The sequence below is a fragment of the Bos grunniens genome, chromosome 8 (assembly GCF_055505025.1).
Source record: "Bos grunniens cultivar Pamir isolate PY7600 chromosome 8, Bosgru_T2T1.0, whole genome shotgun sequence".
Lineage (NCBI taxonomy): Eukaryota > Metazoa > Chordata > Mammalia > Artiodactyla > Bovidae > Bos > Bos grunniens.
Window position 1 is genome coordinate 81,800,219 of NC_141172.1, and position 26,222 is coordinate 81,826,440.

Genomic DNA, 26,222 nt, shown 5'->3' on the forward strand with positions numbered 1-26,222 from the left:
CTGAGGAAGCACCCTCTGTATATCATCTCCCCTGTGTCCAGCACACTGTTAACTACACCGTGACTCAGACGTCCTCCCGAGGAAGCACCCTCTGTCTATCATCTCCCGTGTCCAGCACACTGTTAACTACACCGTGACTCTGACGTCCCCCTGAGGAAGCATCGTCTGTATATCATCTCCCCTGTGTCCAGCACACTGTTAACTACACCGTGACTCTGACGTCCCCCTGAGGAAGCACCCTCTGTCTATCATCTCCCCTGTGTCCAGCACACTGTTAACTACACTCCCTTCCAAGTGCACAGACTAAAAAGTTCTCTAAACATTACCACTATGTTCTCAACAAATAAAGGCGACAGAAGACAGAAAATGTACCTTGTGAAACAGCAGAAAATATCCAATCTCCTGTCCTCACGTCGATACAAATCCATGCTGAGAATTGCAGGAAAAATCAGCAGAACCATAGCAAAATTGAACACCACTACTACAGCCGCCTGGGAGAAAAAAAAAAAATGTGGAGGTCACTAACACATCTCCTCCCAGTCAGAGGACTGCTTTGAAAAAATAAAGATGCTTTAAACAACATCCTTCTTTTACTTTGTTACTGAGGTATTTAAACCCAAAATAGATGCTGGAATTTCTTATCACTTTGACAGACCATTTGACTGTAATAGGAGGGACTCATCATTTTGATCCTTTCCATCTCTAATAATTCCATGAGTTCATGGGGTACAAACACAGGAACTAAATTAAACTAACATCTTCTAGCAACCTAACCAAACCAAACTGACAAAGGCAGAACAAAGAAAATACTTGTTATTTTACTTTAAGACAAAAAGAAACATTTTCCTCCTAGAATGTTCCTAAGAGTTCACGCAGCCCTGGTTTTACACTTAGAAATGTTATATATAAAGTGGATCAAGTATATCAAAATGTCACCTTTAAAACATGAAATAAAATTTCAAACACATCCCCTGAGGTTTTTAATAGGCACATTCCAAATAGCCTCTGGAGTAGCCTGGGGGTATGTGTGAGCCCAGTAACATAAAAGGTCAAGGAGAGTTAAGCAGAAATTCCTGTGTGTGACTCTAGCACGCAGAATAAATAAGTACAGATTCAAAAGTCACTCCATAACCTAGAATAAACATGGGGCTCGATGCTGTAGTGCTTTGGCAAGTCTCCTGCTGACCTAGTAAAAATTATACAATTGGGCTGTTAATAGGGGAAAGTCAACAGAGGACAGTTGAAAGTCTCTCCCATTCACAAAGGCATGGAAAGAAGGAGCACGATGAAAAAATGCGAGTGGAATGCTAAGCAACCAAGAAATCATCAGAAATTTGCTTGAAAAATAAAACCTCTTACGAGGTTTTTCAAAGAACTGCTTAGTTGTAAAACCATCTCAAACTGGGTAAATGTCTCAGGGTGAGAAAAGAAAACTTGATTATAAGTGGTATGAAACACTATCAGAAAACTTCGCAAATGTCTTTGGATAGTAATTTTTGAATTTATGCTTGAGGTGAAATGCAAGCCCAAGTTTTGGAGAGATGCTTTTCAATGATTAATACTCTGTCCAGTCTAGCAACCCACTCCAGTGTTCTTGCCTGGAGAATCCCAGGGATGGCGGAGCCTGGTGGGCTGCCGTCTATGGGGTCACACAGAGTCAGACACAACTGAAGTGACTTAGTAGCAGCAGTCTATAAAACCAAAAAATAACCAAGAGTCTCCTAAAAATGACCCAATCCCTCTCTTTTTAATCTGCCTTGAAAACTCTTCAACTCAAAATATATGAAACATGTTAACCGGCCACTGTGATAAGGTATTTTAAAGATCTGTCCAATAATATGTTACAAGCAACTCACTATTTTGACTAGAGGGTTAATCTAACAGGCAAATAATTTAAAAAGTCAGGGCTCCATATTAGATATGGAAGACACAAAGATAAATAAGACAAAAGTCCCGTTCTCAAGGAAAGACACAGCTAGAAACAAATTACAGTTTAGGCTGATAAATGTAGTAATAAAAGCAGGCCAGAGTTCCAGAGTGGCTCAGAGGAGGGGGAACAAGAAGTTGGGGGTACACATGGGGGTGGGGAGGGTGGTCAAGAAAGGTTTCTTGGGAGATGGAGAATCCAAAAAAGGGTTTTGGGAAAACCAGGGAGGAAGGATGTGTGGAGGAAATTCAGTAGGTGGTGTCTGAGTTTAGGAGCTATGAAGCACTGCTAAGTTTAAAATTCTGTTAAGAGTTAGAGAAAGGGGCAGGAGTGATGGGAGGTCAGGTAGCTAAGTTACATAGCATCCATCTGATTCCTGCTGCAACCAGGAGGCGACATTAGCCCTGCTGTCATCCCTGTTACCTAATAAAGACCAGTGGTGCAGAGGAAGGCCACCTACCTGAGGTTCCCAGTAAATCGGACTCAGACTCAGGCTTGATGTGTCTGTGTCAGGGGACAGACAATGGTGACCGGTGGGAGAGGGGGTGGCGGGGGGGTAGCACAGGTAGGATTCCTGACCAATCAGAACAGAGGGGAGAATGGGCCTGGTTCTCAAGGGTTTTCCAGGAAACCTCAGCCTTGGGGGTTGGATCCTTTCAGCTTCTCTTTTTATTACAGTCATGCTTAGATCAGGAGTATAATAAAATAAGAAACTCTGGGCATCTCATTTTGAATAGAAGTTCCTCGGGATGGGAGCAGAGACTGTGAAAAAACTTCATATACACGAACATGTATACAGGTGGCCTAGATGTTGTGGCCAGAACAGCACTGATGCTTTCTGCAGTGGATGGGGGATGTATCTGATACCAGCCCTCATCCATCCAAGAAATTTGATGGGCATCTTGCTTGGTCTCTTTGTGGTGGAAATGGAGCAATGAAAGAAGAAACCCAAGGCAGTCTCCCATCTCAACTTATTGTCCAACAGCTTATTAAATATACAAGTAGGGTATTTTCTGATAAGAAAGTTGTAGAACTCCAATATCCTCTAAAGAGCACCGAAATGGTAAAAACAAACAGCAAGAATTTCTCAGTAAGAGGAGTGTCACCACTAGAGCAAAGAGCAGTTTAAGAAATTTTAGGTAAATCCGAAAAGCTGATTTTATACCAGCTTTTCAGGGGATGATTTTATACCATCAATCAATTCTCATTGCTGTGCCTAAAGGAAATGTCCCATTCCCCTGCAAAGCATCTATGGGTGGCCCCACTGAGACACTTGCAGAGCAGAGAGGAACTGGCCTGCCTAGAGGGGCCCTCATCTAAACCCTCTTACCATCTGGAACAATAAGGCATCCCGTTTCGGGAGTTTTCATTGAAGAACAAATACCATTCAGTTACCAGCAAAACCCTGGTGCACGGCATTGGTTCTCAAAGAATTATAGACAGTGCCACTGCTTTCTGGTATAGAGGTGGCATTTGGACAGATGGTAAAGACTGACAAAGAGGTTTCTTTGGGGGAAAAAATCTATTTATTTTGACAAGGTTACACAATTGAAAAAACTTGACAGGGAAAAATTCTAAATGTCGGTTTATTACTGGACAAAACTGTTTTGTATATGTCCCTTTAGACATATGCTTAACCTATAGCATCCTGAATATACAAATACAAATGAATAACCAAAGTTTCAACTTAACATGGTTACTAAAGGAAAGATAAATTATATAATGGTCAATTTCAAATATCAATACATTTTAAAGGGAACCAAGCATAAAATGTCTGATGGCTACTGCAAAAATCATGGCATGCTTTTTTTCCTTACATTTTCCATCTTTTTTTTTTTTTTTTTTTTTTACAGAGAATGAACCAGTATCAACAGGAGGCCATTTTTTAATAAATGAAGATTCCTAGAAGCTGCAGATGCAGTTTTCTAGATACTCCAGTACCCTGGAATAGAAGTGCAAAACCAACAGCATTCAATTCATCTCAGTAAGGTGCTTACCTTAGGAGAACTTAGCGAACTGGATTTTCTAAAAGACGTAAGGAAAACTCATGTAGCTTTTCAGACCACCACACCATAGGATATCATTAAAGGAGAGTATGCCTTGATGAATCATCAGTTTGTACTGAGAGAGAACAGGAGAAAATGAGAGAGAGGGACAAGAAGAAAAGAAGGAGTGTGAGGCAGCCAGAACAGCGAGGGAAAAGGCAGGCAGAGAAGGACAGAGGCAAGAGGGAGGGCCCACTGTTAAAAGACTCTAGAGCAGTTTCTCAGGGCCAGGATCTGCTGTATACAAGAGCAGGCTATCAACGGATGGTGCACACATGTACGCCTGTGCAAAAGGCGTCCTACAACTTCAGCTGTACCAAAAAATACTAATAATTAGTGGGCATCTGTTATTTACCTTTCGTATTACTGAGCAGTTAGATGTATTTTCATTTTCCTTGAATTCTGGTCCCACTTTCAGATTTAACTTTGTTCATTTATTCACTCACTACTTCTATATTTTTTATATATTTATAATAAAAACTTAACCTTTTTCAGTATTTCTCTTTTGGGGGTTCTGGTGGTCAGAGTGATGGGTACAAAATTTTACACCAAATGTTAAACAAGTATAGTGTCCACAGCTAGTAAGATCACTAGTTGCTTAGGCTTATATAGGTGATTAGTGAAAAAAGATTCACATTGGAAGGTTAAAAAAGAGCTGAGTGTGTTAATAAAAATATAAATATAAACCTAATCTATGATTTGTCAATTTCTTCTCCTGGTCACAATCCTTAGAACCTTTTGGTCATTAAAAGGAGCAAAGCAGCATGAATAAAGCTGGATGGATGTTAACTAAAGTTTAAAAAGTGGCAACAAAATGTTTCCTTTAAAAACCTGGCCATCTCATGAGTTACTACTGCATTGTAAGACACAGAGAGAAAGGAAAGTCACTGTTTGTTTAATCTTTCTTGGACAACAGTTGAAGCTTTGAAATTTGAATTTAATTCACAAAACCTCAATAATATCCTTGAGGAAGACCATGTCACAAACTGGTCAAGTAGCCTTCTTTATCTGCTGTGTTGACCAATTTCAGGATGTCCCATGAGTTTCAAGCAGCTGAAGAGCAATGCCCATACCATAGCTGCATCCCCAGTTGAGGGAACTCTTCATTCTTACAACTCAGCTGGCTCCTTGGCACAATATCTCAGAGGCCTCTAGGTGTGAAAGGGCCTGGTTTGGAAGGAGCAGAACAAAGAGGGACAAACTTGCATAAGAAAGGGAGAGGAATTCTGAGTTTTTTGGGGCAGCTTAAGAATGGCGTAGGGAACCAAAAGGAAAGAGAAGAGGGACCAGGAGAGACTGTGGGGTTATCCAAGGAAGGAAAGGTAGCAAACAAGGGACCAAGGAACTCCCCCAGGCAGAGACTGGCCAGTATCTCCTCACCTGCTGAAGTATCTCATGATCAGTCTTAGGTTCTTGCCTAGCCTGGGCTATACTGCAACCTCATCCCATGTCAGTGAGTCTGCTTTGTGCAGTGGCTTTGTGTTGGGGGTTGCTTTAGGGAAATCAGGGCTTTCCTGGTGGCTCAGAAGGTAAAGAATCTGCCCGCAATGGAGGAGGAGAGCCGGGTTCAATCCCTGGGTCAGGAAGATCTCCTGGAGGAAAGCATGGCTACTCACTCCAGTTTTCTTGCTTGGAGAATCCCATGGACAGAGGAGCTGGCGGGCTATAGTCCACAGGGTCACAAAGAGTAAAACACGTCTTAGTGACTAATACTTTCTCCACTTTCATTCAGGGAAATCAAGAGAGGGTGGCCAGCAGGGGAGGGCAGTCGAGCACAGAATTTAGAAGCAGGGGTGATTAAGAACTGGCCGCACCAGGGACCAATCCAAGGGCTCCCGTTCATCTGGAGCAGGGGTTTCTAGGCATCCCACAGAGTGGCCTGGTACCATTTTGTTTAACTCTAAAGAAAAGGGCGAGTCCCTAAGGCAGTAGGTTATGAGGATGCCCAGGCCTCAGGGCTTTGGAGCTACAGGGCTTGAAAGGAAAAGAAAGAACCCTAGAACTTTGTCTCACAGGGAGTGCCAGCATCACTGTTTAAAGAAGCATCCACCCCAGAAGAGAGAGCCCCAAACACTGGCCTGCTTCTTTACTTCATGGTGGTAGAACCGTAAGCACATCAGTGGAGAAAAGGAGACGTGGGAGGCTCACTGTGAGCAGTGCTCACAGACCCGGTCCCTGGAGACGCACCTGCAGGGAGAACGCCCGCAGAGCGGGAATTGGGATCAACGCGGCCATGAAGAAGGCTGTGACGTTGCTGATGGAGGTAAGGGCCACGCTGGCTCCCGTGCGCTTGAGGCACTCCCCGGTCCTGTCCTGAGAAAGAGAAACCACAGTGCTGGGAGCTGCAAAGTGGGGCCTCAGACCACATGTTGTCTGAACAATTAACAATTCAAAATAAGTGGCAAAACAAGAGAACTAGTATTTTACAATGCTTATGTGAGGGGACATTTCTGCCTTTCTCTCTAACACCAACACTGAAAACCTATCTATAGGCACATGTTGTTCATGGTCATTTCTACCCAAAGCACAACGCTGCAAGATAATGATTTAAGTAAATTTTTAATATGATTAAAAAGGGGCAAGGAGAAATGAGAATAAGGTGACCAAAAAACTCAAAAAGACAAATGTGCACACTGGAACAAGTGTCCTAAGATTCTTATAACTTACTTATCTACAGGCAGTAATGTATCTTCTGACTTGGGACTAAAATAGTTACTGGGCCAGACTGAGAAAAGGGAAAGGACAAACACTCAAGGAACACAGAGGGATTTCTGCTTTCCTCAACGCTTTCTTCTTTTGTTTTTGTATTACCTCAAAAGGAATTCTTTTATTCTGTCCCGTTTCACTAAATGCATGCGCCAGAAGAAAGACATCATCCACACCAACGCCAAGAGCGAGAAACGGCAAAACCTGCAGTGGAAACACAGCACAGTGACATTAGACAAATGAGGGCCAACGCTGGGAATCCTAAAGCTATTTAAAACACTGCCACCAGCACCCCTAATAGTTGCCCAATGGACAGCTTTCATGCACTCACGTGAAAAATCTACTTTTATCTGATAGTTAAATCCCCATATGTAGAAGTTGTAGCTCACAGTAGATCTTGTACATTCCTAAGTTCCATGTATAATAATTTTTTTAAGTTAATAAATGAAACAGAATCTAACTCATTTAAAGCAGTGGTTCTCAGAGCATGAGCCCTAGACCAGCACTGATAGGAGCTGGCTAGCTGCCCCCACCCTAGATGGGCTGCATTAGAAACTCTGGCGATGGGGCCCAGCGATTAGGTTGCACAAGCCCTCCAGGTGATGCTAATGCACATTCAAGATTAAGACCCACTGCTCGAATGCATGATATAAATTCTACTAATAAATGAGGCATCTCTGACTAATCAACAAGCCCATTCGGACCTGCCCACTGTCAAGTGGTCCATTGAGAGACAGCACTCTCTGAGGAATGGGGCATCCAAGCGAAAAAGGACTGGAAGACCCTTGAGGTGACACGGACACACAGGAGGCCGACTAGGCCAAGCCTGGAGAGGGGCGTTTGTCAACAACAGCGGATGGATAGCTCCTTTGGTACCTGAGTTGTTGCAGCGTTAAAGGAAATCCCGATCAGCGAGCACAGGCCCAATCCTGCAGCCACTGACAGCGCAACCAACAGGACGCCAGCCAGCCCCACGGCACCCTGGGACCTGGAGCAGTCCCAGCGCAGCATGGTTAAACAGGCATAGGCAAGCTGCGAGCAGAACAGTTGGGGCAGGGGCAGGGGAGGTGAGGGAATGACGGGGGATCGGAGGGTGGGGAGAGGGAGGGGGAGACACAAAACAAAAGCCAAACATTAGAATGTGTAGAGATTCTAATGTTTTCCCCCACCCATCACCCCAAATCAAAAGGTAGAACTTATTACATCCCAACAACAACGAAAATTTACATTACAGACATCACACGAAATGGTACAAGTCAAAGATGGGCAACCGCAAATGGTACTAAATGCTTCACATGACCACTTTTTAAACCGTTATGAAGCTGAGCTCTCACTGTCTTGGATGCACGTGTGTGTTAAGAGCAGTTAAAAAGCAGGGGCAGTCATGAAGAGGTAGAAACTGAAAAACAAAACCAACCCCCTCCTCCCCTGAAGAAGTGAACTGACTGTTTTGTTACCATCAGTAAATAGCCGCTGGCCACTCGGATGACGCTGACATCAGAGAAGGACTTGAGGATGTCATCCAGGGTCGTCGTGGTAAAGGAAAGCACCTTCTGAGTGGAGTTCTGAGCAACACTCTGATGAACCACCTGTGGTCACAATGCAAGGACAAATTCCCAGATGGGATTTAAGCTGCAATGAGCTTCAAGAGCACGGACTTCAAGTGACATGTCCCCTTTGCCTAACCCCCACTACTTTTGGATGCCTTAAAAAGAGTTCTACACGATTGGTATTTGGACTTGGATTAATATGAAATGACCTGGGCCCAAGACACTGAAGGCTATTGCTAATCAAGTGAGAACGTGGAGCTGCAGTAAGCTGGTGAGCCTCTGTAATTGAAGTTCACTCTGAGAGCTCTATTTACTCTGCGTCTGAGACTGCTATTCTCCTCTCCATAACTCTACAACTGATCTGCGGGTCCATCAGTTCCCCACTAATCCAAAACAACTCATTCTTATGGGCACTCCTCCCGCCCCCTTTCATTTGCTGGCCACTTTTAAAAGGTCACATGCAGCTCAGTGGAGGTCACTGCTTGGGAAACAAAGGCCAGCTCCTGTCACATGACCTAACCAAGGGGACTGCAGCTGTGAACAGATTCTATGCCTTGCTAATGTTTTCCAGATACCTTTTCTTGCTAACCAAGTGTTTTTTTAAACTCTGTTATGCTTCAGCTCTGGGGTTCACAACTGGTTCCTCACAATGTTTCAGGGCATTGCAGTTAGAATTAGCATCACCCAGTTAGGAAGATTTTCAGTAGAGAAAAGGAAAAAGGTCTCATCCCACCAGATTCCCAGAATTACAATCTACCATGAAAATAAATGCGAGTGTAAACAATGTTTTAAAAACATGAAAAGGAAGTACTCAGTAACTAAAGGGTCTCTACTAAGATTCAAAGGGCATCAGAACACCAGCCATTTACCTCCACGTACGTCCTTTGCCAAGCCTCCAGGATGGCTGCTGCCTTGTCCTCGTTCCAGTTGATGTGCGAGACATACTCATAACCCTTGAAGTGTTCATACATTTGCTTGGGAGTCATTAACTGAAACATGGTCTGCAGAGCATGGGCACTGTGACGGGGTGGAAAAGCCACAACATGAGCATCCCCAGGGAGTAGCTCTCACTGTGCAAAATCCCCACCCAGCACCCTTGACTCACCACAGCCATCCTGTCCTACGTGAGCACATGTTTCCATTAAAATGGGACCTGGATGGTTATTTTATTTAATAGATTGATGTACCATATTAAAGGTGTAACCTTACAAACCTTTTACAGATATACCCCCAAATTAAATTAATAGGCAATTTCCTTTCTCAGTTTCTATCCAACGCAACAGGAAGGGTAGGGGAGTAGATAGCTTGACCAGATATGCTGGGCTCAGCGTTGCATGCTTGCTTGTGCAGAAACCCCAGACGACGGCTCTCTCGAGGGAGAAATCTCAGACGGAGTGCCTGACACTTGACGGAGCAGAGTCCACAAGTGCACAGAGGATAATTCTCATCTAGCCGTCAGTTGTTGGTCTTTCCTTTTAACAGTCTGTGACAGAGTTCAGCTCGTATCACTTAACTCCACATGGTACGACCAATCCCTCTTGCCTACTTTATATTCTCCCCAATTTTCTACGTAGTAGGTAGATCTTCTAAAACTCTACAATCACTCACTATGGTCTTGATGAAAATCAGAAACCTATTTTTGAAAAGTTCCCCAGAAGGTGATTTTTGAGCTGGTCTGGTCACTAATATTTTCTAATATTCGAATACACCAGACAGCTAGCTAGGATAACAGTTAAGAATTAATACAAACACACTTGCAGATGTCAGAAGAGAAGTGGTTTCTGAGGAGAGGACAGAGAATAGGCGGCTTGGATCTTCTGTGTGGTGGATTACCTGACAAGCTTCCCAGTGCTGTTCTTGACTGTGCCACCCACAATCAGTTCCTCCTGCCAGTGCATATACTTTCTGGATAATCCATGACACCCACCATTCAAAACAAGGGCCATATCAAGAGGCTAAAATAAAAAGACAGCCACATAATTACAGGAATTAGTAGGCAGGTCACATGCCTTGTTAAAATCCAGTGCATTAAGGGCTTGTTTGTTTCAGTGAGAACATTAATAACAAGGCTAATGAGAGGCGTATGGCAAATCTTACAGCAAAATTTAGCTCTTTAAACAAACCTAGTTCCACAGACCAAAAAAGTTGAGAGCAAAATCTTAAAAACAAGAGAACTAAAAATGGGGGCAAATATCAAGTTTTTCTCCCTTCCTCTCCTGAGGAGAATGCAATGGCTGTACTTACTTTGGTTGCATTTTTGTTGGGGGCTGTGGCAGGACAGTCTGGATCAGCTGGATTGAGGCAGGGCCGGTCCATGTAACCATGACCAACTTCAGCCTTATTCAGCATTTCCTCCCAGCTGTCCACTTGATAGTTTATTTTCTTTAACTCTTCTAGGAATTCCAAAGGGTCAAAGTTTGTCCACTGCAAAGGAGGCTTACCTCTGTGAAAGAAATTAGGAGGTGAGACAATGAAAAAGAGGCTTCTAAGCCCTGAGTAAAATAACCAGACTGAATCCAGATTACATCTGGATTGTATGATGCTTTGGGGGGGATACAACTATAATTCTGGGACCCTGGAACAAAAATGAAATGCTCCTTTTCAGTATGCTGCTATGCTGTGCTTAGTCACTCAGTCGTGTCCAACTCTTTATGATCCTATGGACTGCAGCCCTCCAGGCTCCTTTGTCTATGGAGATTCTCCAGGCAAGAATACTGGAGTGGGTTGCCATGCCCTCCTCCAGGGGATCTTCCCAACCCAGGGATGGAACCCAGGTATCTCGCATTGCAGGTGGATTCTTTATGGGCGGAGCCACCAGGGAAGCCCAAGAACACTGGAGTGGGTGGCCTATCCCCTTTCCAGGTGAATTTCCCAACCCAGGAATTGAACCGGGGTCTCTTGCATTGCAGGCGGATGCTTTACCAGCTAAGCTACCAGGGAATCCTCCTTTCCAGTATGCCTATATGCAAACTATATCAGGAAAATAATTCATGAATGGACATGGCATGCAGAAAGCTTATAAATTAACAAAAACATTAAAGAATCTTTACTTGCTTATACAGGATATTTAATACCTAAAAACAAAATTAGCCAAATGGGTGCTCTGAAGCAGAAGACTAAGACCCAAAATTAAGTGGGGAGGGAATGTGGGGAGGAAATCACAAAGTCAAATTAGCACTTGCCAGCCTAATAAATGCTTTGTAAATGTCATCAATAAAAATATTTGATCTCCATTACCTTTAATAATCCCATACTTATGAGTGTTCTCTGACAGCCCAGCAGTCAACCCCACAAGACCCCTGCTGCCTCTGCCATCACCGCCATGAAGGACACTTCCCTCCACACTCACTTTTGAATTTGTGCTGTTGACAGACCAGAAAGGCTTTTGGCTGCCTGTTATGTGGTTCAAACCACACTGTAGCTGCTCAACCAGGCTGAAGTCATTATTCAGAATCTCCCAACCAGAAAACATAAAACCCCTTATTTCCCATCTAAAACTGTACACTGAAGGTCAGGGTATGGCCACTGCAAATTGCTTTTGCAGATATGTGCAAGCTAGAAGAGAAACAATAACCCAGGCACTAACTCTTGCATAATTAACTGAAAATGTCTACATTAATTAACAATTATTCCTTAAATGATGTGGTATACATAATATTCAACTGCTAAACTGTGAAGCCTCTCTTACCATGGCCTTCAAAGATAGTAGGTTTCTCTCTTAAATGTCATTAATGTGATCCAAAGAAAGGTTAGCATTTCACTTAACAGGAAGACCTTAACCTTTAACATGAACCCACTAATAAATTCTCTCCTTAAAAAATAAGCTAAACCTATGTAAATGCTAGGTCTGCAAAACTGCAAACATTTTAAAGAGTTAAAAATCACACATACTCTGAAATAATTTGCATTTTATTTGCATATAAATAGGCTGGTAAAAGTGAATGAAATTTAATGATGCCTACAGAACTTTTTTTGAAAAGAGGAAAAACATTCTGCCCTCTCCCCCAGCTATTCACTCAAAACATGCACATGGAATTTCAATGTTTTTATTTTTTGTTCAAAACTAAAATAGAATAAGCAATGATAAAGTAACATGAGAAAGATTATAGGGTTTAGAAATCACAGAGATCAGAAAATAAGATCACACACTTACAGTAGGTATGCCGTCCCAGACTGTAACTTCGCCCCTTCCCAGAAGCAGTCCAAAGGTGTAATAATTAAACAAGGGTAAAGATACTCTATTATCTGTCAAAGTTGAAAAGAACAGGCCATGCATTATGCTAACGTATACTACTGGGCTATTTGAGAATTTTTTGCAAACAAAAAGAAAGTATATACCTGATCCATGTAACCTGTTTCTGTGATAAGTTCTCCAGATTTATAACACAAATGTTCCAATTTCCACTGCCTATAAAATAAAAAGCAGAGACAAATACTTCTTGTAATAAAGGAAATCTGTGCAAAATCAGAACTACAGAATGTACAGAAAGAACTCCAATTTTGATCACTTTTCAGTATCTGTCAAAATGAGCAGAGCTTTCCCAAACAGATTCAACAAGCTTACTTTAATGAATAGATAATACACAACTGTAATTAACATGTGGGGTGTTTATGTAAATGAATGCTACCAAAGTACTTGAAAAGTCTTGTTTTCTTAAGTGTTCTCCCAATAATCTTGTTTACACCATTAACCTGCTTTTCCACATACATTAAACAACTTTAGGGCAGATAATTCAGAGCTGAATTATCAGAAAATCAAAATAGGTGGGGACTAAATTAGTGAAGTTCATCAATTGGATGAGCAAGCTCCGGAAGTAGATGATGGACAGAGAAGCCTGTCATGCTGCAGTCCATGGTGTCGTAGAGAGTTGGACACAACTGAGCAACTGAAATGAAAATGTATTAACATTTACTGAGGTGGAGAAAATAACTACTTTTTTATTGGTAGGTAATGTCCTTATTAACAGTGTTCAAAATTAATGTTTCTCCTCTTAACCACAAATGTAAACAATATTTCCAGGTAGATTGCTTTCCCACTTTACATTCTTCTATTCTTGTCCTATAGAAATTATATTAAATATACTGATCAACAATTACCTCTATTAACTATCATCTGTCTATTATTATAGAGTTTTGTTATCCCTAAAAGAGTGCTAAATAAACCCAGACCTTCTTCCCAAGTGTATTAGGGAAATAAGTCCAATTCGAAAAAAGAGAAAACTAGGAAAGGGTAAGGATGAGAATTCCAAGTAAAGAAAAACATATATAAAACTCTGTCTAGACTGCTCTATTCCTTTGGGCTCCTTTTTCTGTCTTGTACCAGTTACCCAAAAGGACATTCTGGACTTTGCCCTCTTCCTTATGGAAACTTCCCATATGTCCCAGTGCCACATATCTCAGTGCCTCGCTGAAATGTCACCTTTCTGCTAAGCTTTCTTTGATCAGTCCCATTGAAAGTGACCCCTTTCTCTTGAAACCCAGAACAGTGCTCTCCTTGTTGACACGAGCACCTGTAGGAGAAACTGCCTGTGTTTGCTTTGTACCTGCTTCTCTGTATTGTCTTTCCTCTGCCTAACTATAGGCTGTCAGCTCCTGAGAGCTGGGCCCAACTCACCCACCACTCATCCATCTGTACATATACTTACATTTTAATTCCATACAGCACAACACATACTATCTAGCACTAGGAGGTTCTCAACATCACTTATCAACTAACTCTTACTTACACTTGCTTGAGAAGGGCATAGCTATGCTTCAAAAAATCCACTGGGCTTAGAGTCAGAAGAAAGGGTTTGAAACCTGGCACTACTATTTGACAACTATTTGAACTCGGACAGATGCTTTAATTAATCAAATCTAGTTTTTTCACCTAAAAAAAAAAATGAAATGGGTTGACCGAGGTGTTCTTTAAAGTTCAGGTCAATGCATAAAAGTTCTCTGGTTCCAGTGTTGTGTAAGATGGTGATTTCATTGTACAGATGCTCCCACCTTCTCCTTAAGTGCGTAAGGGACAAGCCCTCTTAAGGCAGGGTCCCGTTTTGTTAGGAATGCACTGGGCATGCTTACAGCAGCCCTGGGACACCAATTTCCAGGTTCTTTATGGGCCTCCACTTGCAAATTCTGCAAAACTGCACTGGGGGCTTGCTTCCCCGACAGCACTCCTTACAGACTGAGAGGGCTGTGCTGAGAAGAGTGAAGATGGGCTCTCAGGCCAAGTCTGCCTGACAACAGCACTAAAACCCCTCCTTCCCTTTTCCAGAGCCCTTCCAGACGTCCACGCACCTGATCTTCTTCTGGTAACCTCCTGAGAAGAAGAACGCACCCACGATCACAAACTTAGTTCACAGATGAGGAAACAAAGGTATGCCAAAGATAGATGACTTGTCCTGCACTGGGGCCTGAGGACTTGATCTCCAGCGGCATGGGGTTTTAGAGTCAATCCAATGACGACCATGGAACTTGGAGGTTACAGTAGGAGGGACAAGTACAGATTTTGGTTTTACCCTCCACCCTTCATTCTCTCTGGACAATGAATGTACCTACCCTGCTGCGTCCTCTCCTCTCCTGTGAAAAACTACTTGCCAAGCACTCAGTTTAGAGGTGTCTGATGATGGGGGTGGCGGGGGAGGGGGGAGAGGATAAAGTTAGTTAAATGCCAACCCAGCAGTATTTTCAGTTCTAGGAGAAGATTCAGTTTAAATTCAGCAATCCAAGCAGTTAGTCAGTCAAGCAACTCCAAGTGCCTGCTCCCATCTAAGTGCTGAGGTACAAGAATGGATAAGATGTGGTCCCTACACTCTGATCCAAGTGTTGGGGTGTAAGAATCGATAGGATATAGTCCCTACACTCTGTTTAGATAGGTAAGAAAAACGACCAGTGGTTTCATTCCAGAACTTCCTATGCTTTTACTACATCTACAGCATTGCTAAATCAGCTACAAAGTTGAAGGGTAGTATTTTGCAAAGGTGTGTTAATCCACCTTACTCTGCCTACCTGTCCCCAGGAATTCACCACAGGAGTTCAAACTATTTTTTTGGTTGTTGTTTTTGGTAACACACACCAATTGTTAACAACTGTACTGAATACAAAGTAATGAGAAGTAAGTAACTTCTTTCTTATTCTTTGTGAATTGACAAAAATGTAACTGGTTCAGAAATATCTAAAATAGTGAAACATCTTTGGAATGGGCAGGCAGCCACCCAAATGACTGTTTGAAGGACCATACTCATTTGGTAGAGTGCCAAGATACTTACTGAAAATACATTGTAAAGTAATGTAATTCATATGTTAACTAAACTCTAGAGACAAATCAAGACTTTAAAAATCACTTCACTGGAAAACGACCTGAACTAACTAACACTCCAGGTGTATTTCCGGAGCAACTTCATTGCCTACAACAAAGGCGTCTGAAGCCAGCCGCCCTCCCCAGCACCTTACCTGTTATACATGTACACATGGACCCGGCTGGCCTGGAGCGCCGAGTCCAGGTGCTGTCGGAGCGCTTCTGTGGTCAGGACGTTAGCACCTTCTTCCTTGGGGGTCTGAATCATGAGTTGAGGATTAAACATAGCCTCTTCTCCAATCTTCTGGCGAGTATAATTTAATTCACGACTTACTCGTCCACCAACTGGTAAACACGTAGAGGTTTCAATTAGAACAGCAAAATCCCCAAATTCACATTCCATTATCTCATTAAAAGGAGCAGGGTACGTGATAAATGAGCTCTGGTCATGAAGATCTATGGCTGATGTTAGAGGAGTAACATTCACTTTATTATGATTGGCAATGTTAACTCTACAATAACAAACATATAAAAAATACTCACTAAACCTATTAACAATGGTCCTGCCGGTCACATACGCAAACCGAATGCATGCGTGCTTTGTGCACCTTCTAACTAATACACCATATGTATAAGGGGGAGGGGGAAGGAAAACTTGAGACACCTTTTCCTTGCAGACCAGACCAAATACCCCTGTTACAATTTCTTTCACTTGTATAAACAATGTGGCCCTGCAGTGCATTTCAAGATAAATGGCTTCAATTTACACTCTTCTCCTAAATAATCTGGCAAAGGTAACAAGGAAATGTTTCTCCTTGTTGGAAAAAGAAATAAGGAAAGGTGGCAAATGTGTATTTAGCACAAAACTTGCCAGGAGAAAATAAATAATGTGATTCATGTCAGATGCACAAGGGGAAATCCCACTTGAGGGGAACCACATGGATCCGCCATGGCTGTCTTGGGAGGCCCTGGAACCTGCTCTCTCAGACTCACGTGTTCAGCATACAGAAAGTACAGGTGTCAGGTTCTGAGTCACCTGGGGGTGGGCTGCCTGTGTTCTGGAAGCTTCCCTAGTAAGTCTGAACCCCCGCCCCAGAATCTCCAGCAGGCAGCCATGGCTGGGCATGAGAAAAGCCAGCACAACAAAGCAAAGTAACGCTGTTACTAAAAACTGTTTGTCTTCTTCCTCAGGTCCTAGGTTATACTTCAATTAGGGCTTTAGAACATGCCAAGCTCAGGATGCTGCAACATATGGCAGGGAGTCTCACTTCCCCATGGGGCTGTGTGTGCAGATGGGCCATGGGCACGGATGGGCGCTGTGAGAAGAAGCGCCGAAGAGGCTGCTTTGATTCAACATGGGTAAGTAAGGGCTTTGAGGGAAGACCCACAGGGGCAGCAAACGTAAGAGAATCCTGGAGCACCCACACACTCCAGTTCCTACAGGCACTGTACGCTGAATGTTTACTGAAAAGCAGGCCTTCAGCTATCTTTCAGAAAGAACCCTCAGGGATCACCTCAGTTTTCCCATGAGGAGAAATCCCTTTTCAAGTTTAGTATTCAAGGACATAAACATTTGGTTTGAGCAACTAAATAAGTACTGGGAACAGCGGGTTGTTTAGTTCTCTTGGCATATTTTATAAACAAGAGAGCAGGATAAAAAGCAAATAATGCCCTCATTAGGAACACCAGTCCAGATTTGCAGACTGGCAGGGTCATCTGTGCAGGTTCACGCAGATGGCCAAGGCCACCGCAGAACTCTGTGAGGTGAGGTTGAACATACTATGTGTGTGTTCGAGAGAGAAGAGGAAGGGGGAGGGGAGGTGAAGTGGGAAGGGGTGGTTGGGAGAAGAGAGGCGGAGAGAGAGGGAGGGGAAGAGACAGAAAAGTAATCAGTTGGCTATAAAAACTATTTAGATGCTGTAGAAAATTTTGATAAATGCCCAGGGAATTATTGAGGCCCTAGCAATCAATGCAAAGTTAAAGACCATAGGAAAACCTAGGAAACAACTTGCAATAGAGGAAGAATTTACATAACACCACAGGCCTTCTCAGGACCCTCCACTAAAGCTGCCTGCAGGCAGGGTCTAGCTCCTTCTGGCAGGAATCTCTGCATTATTTCAACCAATTAGCTAGTGAACTAAATTGCACTCAATCCACGTTCTCCAGAGATAGAAAAGCTGTTTGAGGCCAAAAAAAAAAAAAAGCCAATTACTAGCCTAGAGGTCACTTCAGAAAACCACAGAGTTGCACACCAAGGAGCTCCAAATAGCCTTTTTGAAAAAAAGTAAGCTCAGTCCCTTCCTTTTCTCTGGACATAAGACATCAATGCCCCACACATATCAATCATTTATATTTCTACCTGCCTCCTTAAACACTGGCATAGTACATGATTTCTCATTCTGTTTACAAAGTTGTAGTACTTGCTTTACCTTTACTGAAGCTTAAAATGTCACCTGAGTTAAAACCACGCAATAAAAACAAACAACATCAAAGCAGGACCACAGACATTCCACTTCCCCCCACCTCCATCACCCCGGCCAAGAAGCTGCCTGTAACTATAACCAATACGGTAATGCCCTGAGAGGAGTGCGCACGAAAATAAAAATCAAATGCAAGAGTCATGCTGCTAAGAACTTAAAACTCTTCTAGACCAACCTCATAGTGGATCATTTATCACAGTTGGTTTCAGAAATGATGCTATTTCCTGCAAGATAGGAATTATATAACATCATCTTTTCAGAATTTTTAAGATGTATATTTAACACCTACATTTTAATAAAGGGGTGTATTTGTCATATCTATAGGCTTAAAAACCTTTTGCTTGTCCACCTCTTTGCTCTAGTGATAAATATGAGTATTTTGTTAACGTGACAACCAGTTTTAACCAAGACTATTATCACTGGCAGATTTACCAACTAGAGGTGAAGGACTCTGAATTCTAAAGTTTTCTCAACCGGCTATGCTATGTCCTACTTTTGAGTACTGTTAAATTATTTTTCCATATTATGTGACCATATTTTACTTAATACTTCATCTTACACAAACAAACATGAATGTTTTTGAAAAACTATTCAGTAACTTTTTTAAAAGTTTAGTTGATACCCACTTGCTTTCATAAACAGTTGTACCATAAATCATTCAGCCAGTAAGCATTTGAGGGGTCAAGTGCTATGTGCTACACACTGGGGTGTGTGGTGGCTAAGACAATTCCAAGAGGCTCTCTGGCCAGTGAAGCAAACAGGCAGTACACAAGCAAACCGATGTGGTAGCTTCATGGCATGACAAGTACCAAGGAGGAAATCAAGATGGTAATGCCATGTGAGTTATTGGGTGGTGGAGAGCAGGGGAAGGGCCAATTCAGATGGAGTTGCAGGGAAGACCTAGAAGGAAGAAATGCTGATGTTGATGTGGAAGAGCTGGGGGAACAGCATTCTGGCCAGAAGAACCAGCAATCACAAAGTCCTCAGGTTTGCCTTGCCGCAGGGAGAGAAAGAAGGCAAGAGTGGCTGGAGCTTGGTGAGACCATGACCTAATCACTCACTTGGCTGCACTGGTAGACTGAGCTCCTTCTCGGGTGAACCTGTGTCATAAACCGCACAGCATTCATATGGTCTTACATTAGTATTCAGTCAAGGCACTCTGGAAGAAGCTACCAGAAACAGAAACCCCTTTGGACAGGGCAGTTTTATGGACTTACTGACTTTTGCTGCTCTAGCAAATGCCTATCCTAAAATCACAGCTCAGTGACGGTGTCCGAGATGTTCCTTGTCTTACCATCTTCATCAGCATGCACAAGTGTGAAGCTGTGGTCTCAGGAAGCCATTTCAGGTGACTGAAATTACAGGTGTGGTATGGGGGAAATGTTTTGCTCCCTTCTCTTCACCATCGTCAAGGTCAAAGTCCTTCATTACTACTTAAAAAATAATCTCATACTTGTGCAATACTGCATAGTCATTTTTGACTACTGAGCAGAATGACCCATATGTGGGGATACAACCATGTAAACATGGTTGTTACAATGTGGTGGTTTATGAATAATGTTTACCTGCTTCCCTTTGGGGGGGTTTATCTCTATTTCTTAATCCTTCTGCAAAGAACATATAAAATTAAGATTCCCATGCGACAAAAAGAGAAAAATACGAAAGCTACTTGATAGGCACCTGAATTAAAAATAAACTCAATGCAAGAATATTATGCACCTCTATCATAGTCTGAAGTCCTCTCATAATTTTTCCTTCTCCTAAACTCAACAGACAAAGCAACAAAATAACAACTGAGCTTTTTGAACAAGACTCAGGAAAACTGATACTGAGGATCCTGGGACACAAAATAAAATTTATATGCGTGTGGTGCTTTCCATTTGCAAAGCCCTTCAACACTCATTATTTACTTATCTTTAAACATTTTGCTTAGTGCTGTGCTATGCTTAGTTGCTAAGTTGTGTCTGACTCTTTGTGACCCCATGGACTGTAGCCTGCCAGGCTCCTCTGTCCATGGGATTTCCCAGGCAAGAATGCTGGAGCAGGCTGCCATTTCTTTTCTGCTTAGTGCTACCCACCCTATCAAGCTGGAGCAAGGTAGATGGATAGGCAATAGGAACAGAGATCAGAAGACCTGGGTTCTGAGTCCCAGCCTTGCCACTTGAGGAGCTGGTTTGGGATACAGTTGAGTCTCAGTAACCTTCTCTGTAACGTGGGGTAAAAATGGCACTACTGACCTCACAGGATGGTGCGAAGACTGACAGTTAGGTGGAGTTTCCCAAACCCTTAACCAGGAGCTGAGCAGACCTCCATTAATTACTCTGTCTACTGAAGGGCATATATTGTCACCCATCTTTACAGAGCAGGCAACACAGCTGCAGAGTTTGGGTGACTTGCCCAAGGTTCCCAGCTGACAGCAAAGGTGGAGTCAACCTTTAACCAACTGCCCTGCAAACCTCGGGGCTTCTGTGCACCAGCCGAGGACACGAGTTCAGGAGTGCCCAATTCCACATACCAGACCACCAATAGAGCTTTTAGAAGTACACAGGATGAATGATTGCTATCTTTATTTAAAGGACAGCAATGTTACCTCTCAGATTTTTTACCACCATCAAGGAGATAGTTTTTTTTCCATAGGACTCCAAGGGCAGCAGTGAACAGGCCCCATTTTCCTGTGGTCCCCAGAGGGGCTGTCTTAGAGGAGCAGAGTGATGAGGGCACCCTGACCTACAAAGTCTACCATTTCATTTTTCAGCAACCAGAGGCTTAAACCAGTTCTTTCAAAGAAGTGGTGTATAAAGGATCACTTCTGCAAAAAAGTTCTTGATCAAGTTAGGCTGATCCTTCCCTCCCCAAATTCAACTAAGTATAATTTTCCCAGGTGAAGAAGGGCCATTAGATAGGTGGGAAACCCTTCTGCTCAGGGGTCCATACCTCTGGGTCAGTGCCCTTCCAGTCCATGGCAGACATCAGACATTCCCTGTGATGTTCTGCTGGATCCTTCCTCAGCACAGTCTTTCGCACAGAGCTTAATAAACATCTGTGGCATTCATGCAAAAAGCTTTTGCCAAAAGCGTATTGTAATTCACATAAAGATGTTCTGAAGGACCAACCAAAGTGTTTTTCCCAATAAATTCCAAGTCCTTTCAGGGAGGAACTGTCCGCTGCCCACTCACCTCGGCTCGCACTCAGTGTGTCGGATGAATAAATGAATGAACAGCCTCAATACAGAGCCTTGGGAACAGGCAGTCATCTGTATAAGATATTAATTCTCCCCAAAGCCTCAAAAGTCAATCAGTCAAAACAAATGACCCTTTCAGCCTGAAAAGTACCCACTCAGAGTCCAATTAGGAAAATAGGGTCTGTGTATATGCAAGTGGGGCATTTGCATTTGATTAATCCCATGAATTATCTAACAGCCTCTAGACAGATTTTCTTTCCTCCCTTTAGTTGCTTCAGGTCCTCTTTTCAATCTTGCAATTGGTAATTGTGAGCATGAAAAAGTACAAATCTCTAAAAGAGTGTAACTGTAAAATTATTAGCACCAGCTCATTTTCTAAACTGGAAAAAAATGAAGATTCAGTAATTTGGGCAATGGGCTGAAAACTTCTGGGCTGTGAGTTTCAGTCACTCTTCTACCCATCTCTTTTATTCATGACCAGCCAAATGCTGCTTAAGCTTCTAGGCTGCTTTTTTTTTCCTCCTGGTGGGATTGTGCCCTTGGGTATTGCCATGGGAAAATGCTACAGTCATATAGCCCAAAGAGAATCTGTCTTCATGAACAGAGCCCAGTGCCATGAAAACAGCAAAAACAAGACAAGAGCCGGACAGACACATTGCAACGCCTCCCCAGGGACTGCGTGGGGGGACGAGGAGGGCCAAGTGCTGTGGTAGCAGCGGCTCTGAGCATGCGCCTACTACTAGCCCCCACACCAGCTGTTTGTGGTGCCATCTGTTCCCACCCGGGCTGCTTCCTCTGAATGGCTTTCCTGAAGCCGCCCGCTCGCCCTGTCGGACACGATCAGGTCAGCCCAGCGCTCTGCCCACACTGGACCTGCTGCCTGCACTGCCCCACCTCCCACCCGGTATTTCTTACAGGGCCACCAATTCCCAAGATGACACTGCGTCTGTCAGGAGGCCCATTCTTCACTGGTCGCTTGCTGCTGCGGCAAATGAGGGCTGCAGTCAACCCCACCTAAGAGGGGCCGTGTGAAGTCAAGCCTGCAGAGCTCAAGATGTCCTTGGCTTCCAGCAGAATGTGGCAGAGTGGAGCTTGGCTCTATCTCTAAGTGCATACTTGCCCAGCTGTGAACTGTCCCAGGCCTTACAGTGATTTCCCCCAACTGCTCAAATGATACTACAGGCAGATGTAAACCCCAGTCCTGTCCTTCTGCAGGAGCTGAGCAAGCCCAGGAGGGTCTGATACAGGGTGGCATGTTTGCTCAGAGGCAATGCTGGGCCAGGAAGAAGAACCAGGGATCCAAGACAGCCTCTTGTTATCAAGTTCTAAGTTCTCAGTTTAAGTCCTCCTACTGTCTTCATTAAAAAAAATAAAAATCCAAAGCAACTGAACAACAACAAAACTGAATGCCTTTGCAAAGCTGCAGGCTCTCTATCTAGCATTCAGGCTGTTGCATAACATTAACCCCAGTTCCCTTCTCCCGGGCTTCTGTGAGGCTGACATCACCTCTCTGCTCTGAACAGTCTCCTTGCCATTATCCAGCCTGAGCTTCTTTTCACTGGCCTCCTACTTGAGCAGCTTGGGGTGGGGGAGACGATATGAGTCCCCACCTTCGCACACAGGCTCCCTGGCCCCTGTGGAATTCCATCTCCTGCACTGACCCTTCCCTCTTGCATCTGTGTGGGGAGACACACGTCACTGGGGGCCACTTTCATGATTGTGTTGCCATCAGGATTAGCTGGATTAGGGGCCCGATGCATAAGGACCCCCTGGTGCTGTGAGGAAGTTTCATCACTAGGTCAGCACGGTGTGAACTATATTCTGTCACCACCACCACCACTCCCTACAGCCACCAACTGAAAAGTGGGGCTGGGAGGGAGGTGGCAGAAAAAATGCTTCCAGGGCACAACTGCCTCAACTCCTCTTAGTAATAAATTCCCTTGTGGTACATTTCGAAGGACATGAACTACTGAAGACTGTCTCCTTTTTAAAATAAGAAACCTACCCGATTCTTTTCCTATCCATAAAGAATTTCATGAGTCTCCCAGTGGCAGTACGTGGAATGTCACTGAGCATAGCTACCATAAAACACAAGGGCCCTTTGCTAAAACCAGTCAAGCAGTTTGGGAAGAGAGAGTGCTGGAACCTTACTATGTTCAAGGTGAACAAACACCTCCATGGTGGTCAATTCTCATTCTTCTAGAGATGCTTGCACTAGCTCTCCCAGGGAGGAGGGGAGGCTTCCCCATTTAATCTGAAGGAAAACACCATGGACACAAGTTGTGGATGGAATCAGGGGTGGGGCAAGCCAGGGGAAACAAGAGGATGGGGACAAAACCAAGAGCACAACTCTCAAACTCCTTTTAAACATTTTCACCGACAGAAAAGTTTTCCTCCCTTGACATCATTTGGCCCATTCACCTACCCAAGCCTCCCATTCTGGCCGCCACCACTCATGTGGACCCTGCATGAAGTAAACACAATTTGTAGAGAAAGTAATGGGATTTCTGCAAGTGTGTGTGAGTGTGTGCGTGTGTTTTATAGAACAGTCCTTCTTGCACAGAACCAGGCTGTTCCATCAAAGCCGTATCTGTTATATTTCTGTCTTTCTCTTCTGTTTGGTGTATTCACCAACAAGAGAAAAGGAGGTAAGCTTTGGCGGCCCTGACCTGCAGCTGGAACACAATACTTTCGCACAGCCCTGCCGACCCCTGACATAAATTTTACACCGCAGCTGGCATTTACACACTCAGCATTACCATATGTATAGCTGCTCGGTGCTAATTATGCTAATCACCTGTCTAACTCGCTGCTGCGAAAAATGGTTGTATTTAGCAGTCCAGTGCCTACCAATGCAGCTTACTGTGTGGCTGAAATGTACATTCAGACGGCCCTGAATGGCAAGATTTTTCCACGTTGCTGGCTACATTCAGGCCTCAGAAAAATTTATTCAAGTCAACTGGTTTCGGTCCGCAACAAAAAAGTTACGAGAAAAAAGTGAGTGTGTTCTTGCCCTAACATTCTGGATCTGCTTGCAAGCAAAATGATAAATCAATTGGTGTGGGAAACAAAAAGGGAGAGAGATTTCTTTTGGAAGCCATGTGAAACTGTAGCCTATTTAAAAAAAAAAAAAAAGAAAAAAAAAGGGTCATCCTATCCCTCAAATCTCTAGAAAGAGCAGTTAATAGATATTTAGCCCTAATCCCAATTCTCTCAAATTGCAAGCTTTGTTTGCAATTAAGCAAAGTATTAAACATGTGCAGCTCTTTTCTGGATCATGTGTGGATTAAAATGATGGTATCATTTTTTTTAATTTATTACAACACTGTATGATTCTCAAGGGGGAAAATCAGGTAAGAGGAAGAATGTCTTAAAAGTAGTTTGGGAAAATTCTTATCTTTCAAAAAGTTTCTATTTAAAAAGATACTGTGTAATACTTACATCTATTTTTGTGAGATTTTCTGGTTTCGCCACTGCAGGAGCAAAGGAAATCAAGGGAGGGAATGGGGGTGGGGAAGATGGGAGAATTCAGAGAAAGAAAAAAGAAAAAAAGTGGTTGGGAAGGCAGGGCGGGAGGAGGGCAGGACAGAGTCAAAAAGCCTACATTCTCCTTAATCTCAAAGTTCCTCTTTTTATCATCATTGTTTCTTAAAGCAATTTTCTCAGATCATTCTACAGAACCCATTTATTAAATCAAGGTAATATTATCATAGGTTGTTTTAACAATTCCCGAAGTCCAAGCTGAAACCCCATTTCCTCCTAACTCACAAAACACTTTCTGATTCATTTTTAAAACCACTGAGTCTAGTCACTGTAAGCACTGCTTAGTATTTGATTATTTGGGTGTGCAGATCTGTCTAGCCATTCCAATTTCCTTGAACTGCCCACAGCACATAAGATACATTCTACGGAAGGGATGGCCCAAAGTGCTTGCTTTCTCACCTCCAAATGATCATAATTAGCAAATTCTTTATTTAAATTTAGAAATTGGGAGCAAACTGGAAGGTCATTCATTTTGCAGTGTAACCTGGGTTATCCCACCCCCACCCTGGCTACAAAAGACCAGAGCAGTCTTGTGATAAATCTTAGGTTTATACACAGAAGGTGTACCAACCAGTATAAAGGGATTGTGAAAGAAGCTGGCTTTTCCTTGCAGCAAATAATAAGGGGAAGGCTCATAGTAGCTTGAGGATGCTGCTATGAAGACAATAGCTTTCTTCCTATCAGCTCACCCCACCATTCTGTTCAACTTTATATAAATATATCTGACCCAATGAAGCAACATTATCCAAGCCACATCTTTCTCTCTTTGGCATCCCAATTCAAGTTGCTTTTCCTTACTAGTCCAAAGTATTAACTCATCTGGGTTTTTTGTAGTTTCAAATCTTGACTGTGCAGCTAAAAATACAAATGATGGGATCACTACTGTGCTCGCTGCAGAAGGCTTACCCCTCTCGTTCCCTCTCAGTCTCTCGCTCTTCTTAAATAGGAGGTGGACCACCCTGTCTCATGGCACAGAGGACTGTTTACATTGCAGTACTTGACTGTGTAATACATCTGGCATTTTTGGGCAGGATTCCTGAGCTAGGGGCCAGAAGCCCTTAAGCAATGATTTAAAAGGAAAAAAAAAGTCATGCACATTGACTTAACAAAGCCCACTTCCAGCTCCTTTTGTTTACTTTCATATATGCTTCATCAATAACTGAAGACTATCTTGGTTGCTAAATTACGGAAGTCTCCTGTTTTTCATTTATTTTAACTATAACAGATAAAGCTTGTGCTGCAGTATGGAGGCTTGCTTCTCACTAGCCTTGCCTCTATAGCCAGTGGTGTTCTGGGACCCACATGCAGTGTGGATCATTTGGGCCTACTCACACCTGGGTTTCTGGATTAGAAATAAGGCCCTGCCTCCACATTATAAATCTCTCCAACAACAAACTTGTCACTCATTAGCAGGTACCTGACTGCCCACCAACGAGTTTCCTTAACACATGACAGCTGTTTTTCCAACTATGCTCTAAGCCCCCAATACAACAAAATGGTCACAGTCT

General features: G+C 43.2%; 1 protein-coding gene across 8 annotated transcripts in view; it reads right to left on the reverse strand.

Annotated features, from left to right (window-relative positions):
- Positions 1-26,222, reverse strand: part of PTCH1 (patched 1) — a 69,753-nt gene that overhangs the window by 25,150 nt on the left and 18,381 nt on the right. For 5 of the 8 annotated variants that reach the window (XR_015170190.1, XM_086417006.1, XM_086417004.1 and 2 more), the window contains 11 exons: positions 15,666-15,855; positions 12,567-12,636; positions 12,382-12,473; positions 10,473-10,671; positions 10,062-10,183; positions 9,098-9,245; positions 8,136-8,267; positions 7,555-7,710; positions 6,784-6,882; positions 6,160-6,285; positions 373-491 (listed from right to left, as the gene is read on the reverse strand). Coding sequence is in view for 7 of the 8 variants with exons in the window: in XM_086417006.1 (XP_086273132.1) it covers positions 373-491; positions 6,160-6,285; positions 6,784-6,882; positions 7,555-7,710; positions 8,136-8,267; positions 9,098-9,245; positions 10,062-10,183; positions 10,473-10,671; positions 12,382-12,473; positions 12,567-12,636; positions 15,666-15,855 (1,453 nt within the window). In the remaining variant the exon portion in view is untranslated. The remainder of the gene's footprint in view (positions 1-372; positions 492-6,159; positions 6,286-6,783; positions 6,883-7,554; positions 7,711-8,135; positions 8,268-9,097; positions 9,246-10,061; positions 10,184-10,472; positions 10,672-12,381; positions 12,474-12,566; positions 12,637-15,665; positions 15,856-26,222) is intronic. The other 3 variants (XM_086417007.1, XM_086417005.1, XM_086417011.1) reach the window with 1 other exon arrangement.